Below are 277 nucleotides of genomic sequence, written 5' to 3' on the forward strand. Positions count from 1 at the left end.
TGCGCGAGGACACCTGCCACGGGGACGCCGGCGGCGCCTTCGCCGTGCACGACCCCGATGACGACACGTGGTACGCAGCCGGCATCCTCACCTATGACCGCACCTGCGCTGCCGCCAAGTACAGCGTCTACGCCAGCGTGCAGCACGCCCTGGCCTGGATCCGCCAGACCATGGACGAATCCTAACCCCCCCACCCCCACCCCGACCTCGACCAATAAACCTTGTGCTCTGCCAGCCCCGCGTGGTCTCTGTGCCGCGTGGCTGGACGGGGGGGATC

General features: G+C 69.0%; 1 protein-coding gene across 1 annotated transcript in view; it reads left to right on the forward strand.

The window, feature by feature from the left end:
* Positions 1 to 230, forward strand: part of HP (haptoglobin) — a 1491-nt gene extending 1261 nt beyond the window's left edge. Inside the window, exon 4 of the mRNA XM_006036024.3 lies at positions 9 to 230. Within this exon, the coding sequence (XP_006036086.2) occupies positions 9 to 185 (177 nt within the window). The 3' untranslated portion in view covers positions 186 to 230. The remainder of the gene's footprint in view (positions 1 to 8) is intronic.
* The last annotated feature ends 47 nt before the right edge of the window (positions 231 to 277 follow it).

This window comes from Alligator sinensis, unplaced genomic scaffold (genome assembly GCF_000455745.1).
Source record: "Alligator sinensis unplaced genomic scaffold, ASM45574v1 scaffold1060_1, whole genome shotgun sequence".
NCBI classification, from domain to species: Eukaryota; Metazoa; Chordata; order Crocodylia; family Alligatoridae; genus Alligator; species Alligator sinensis.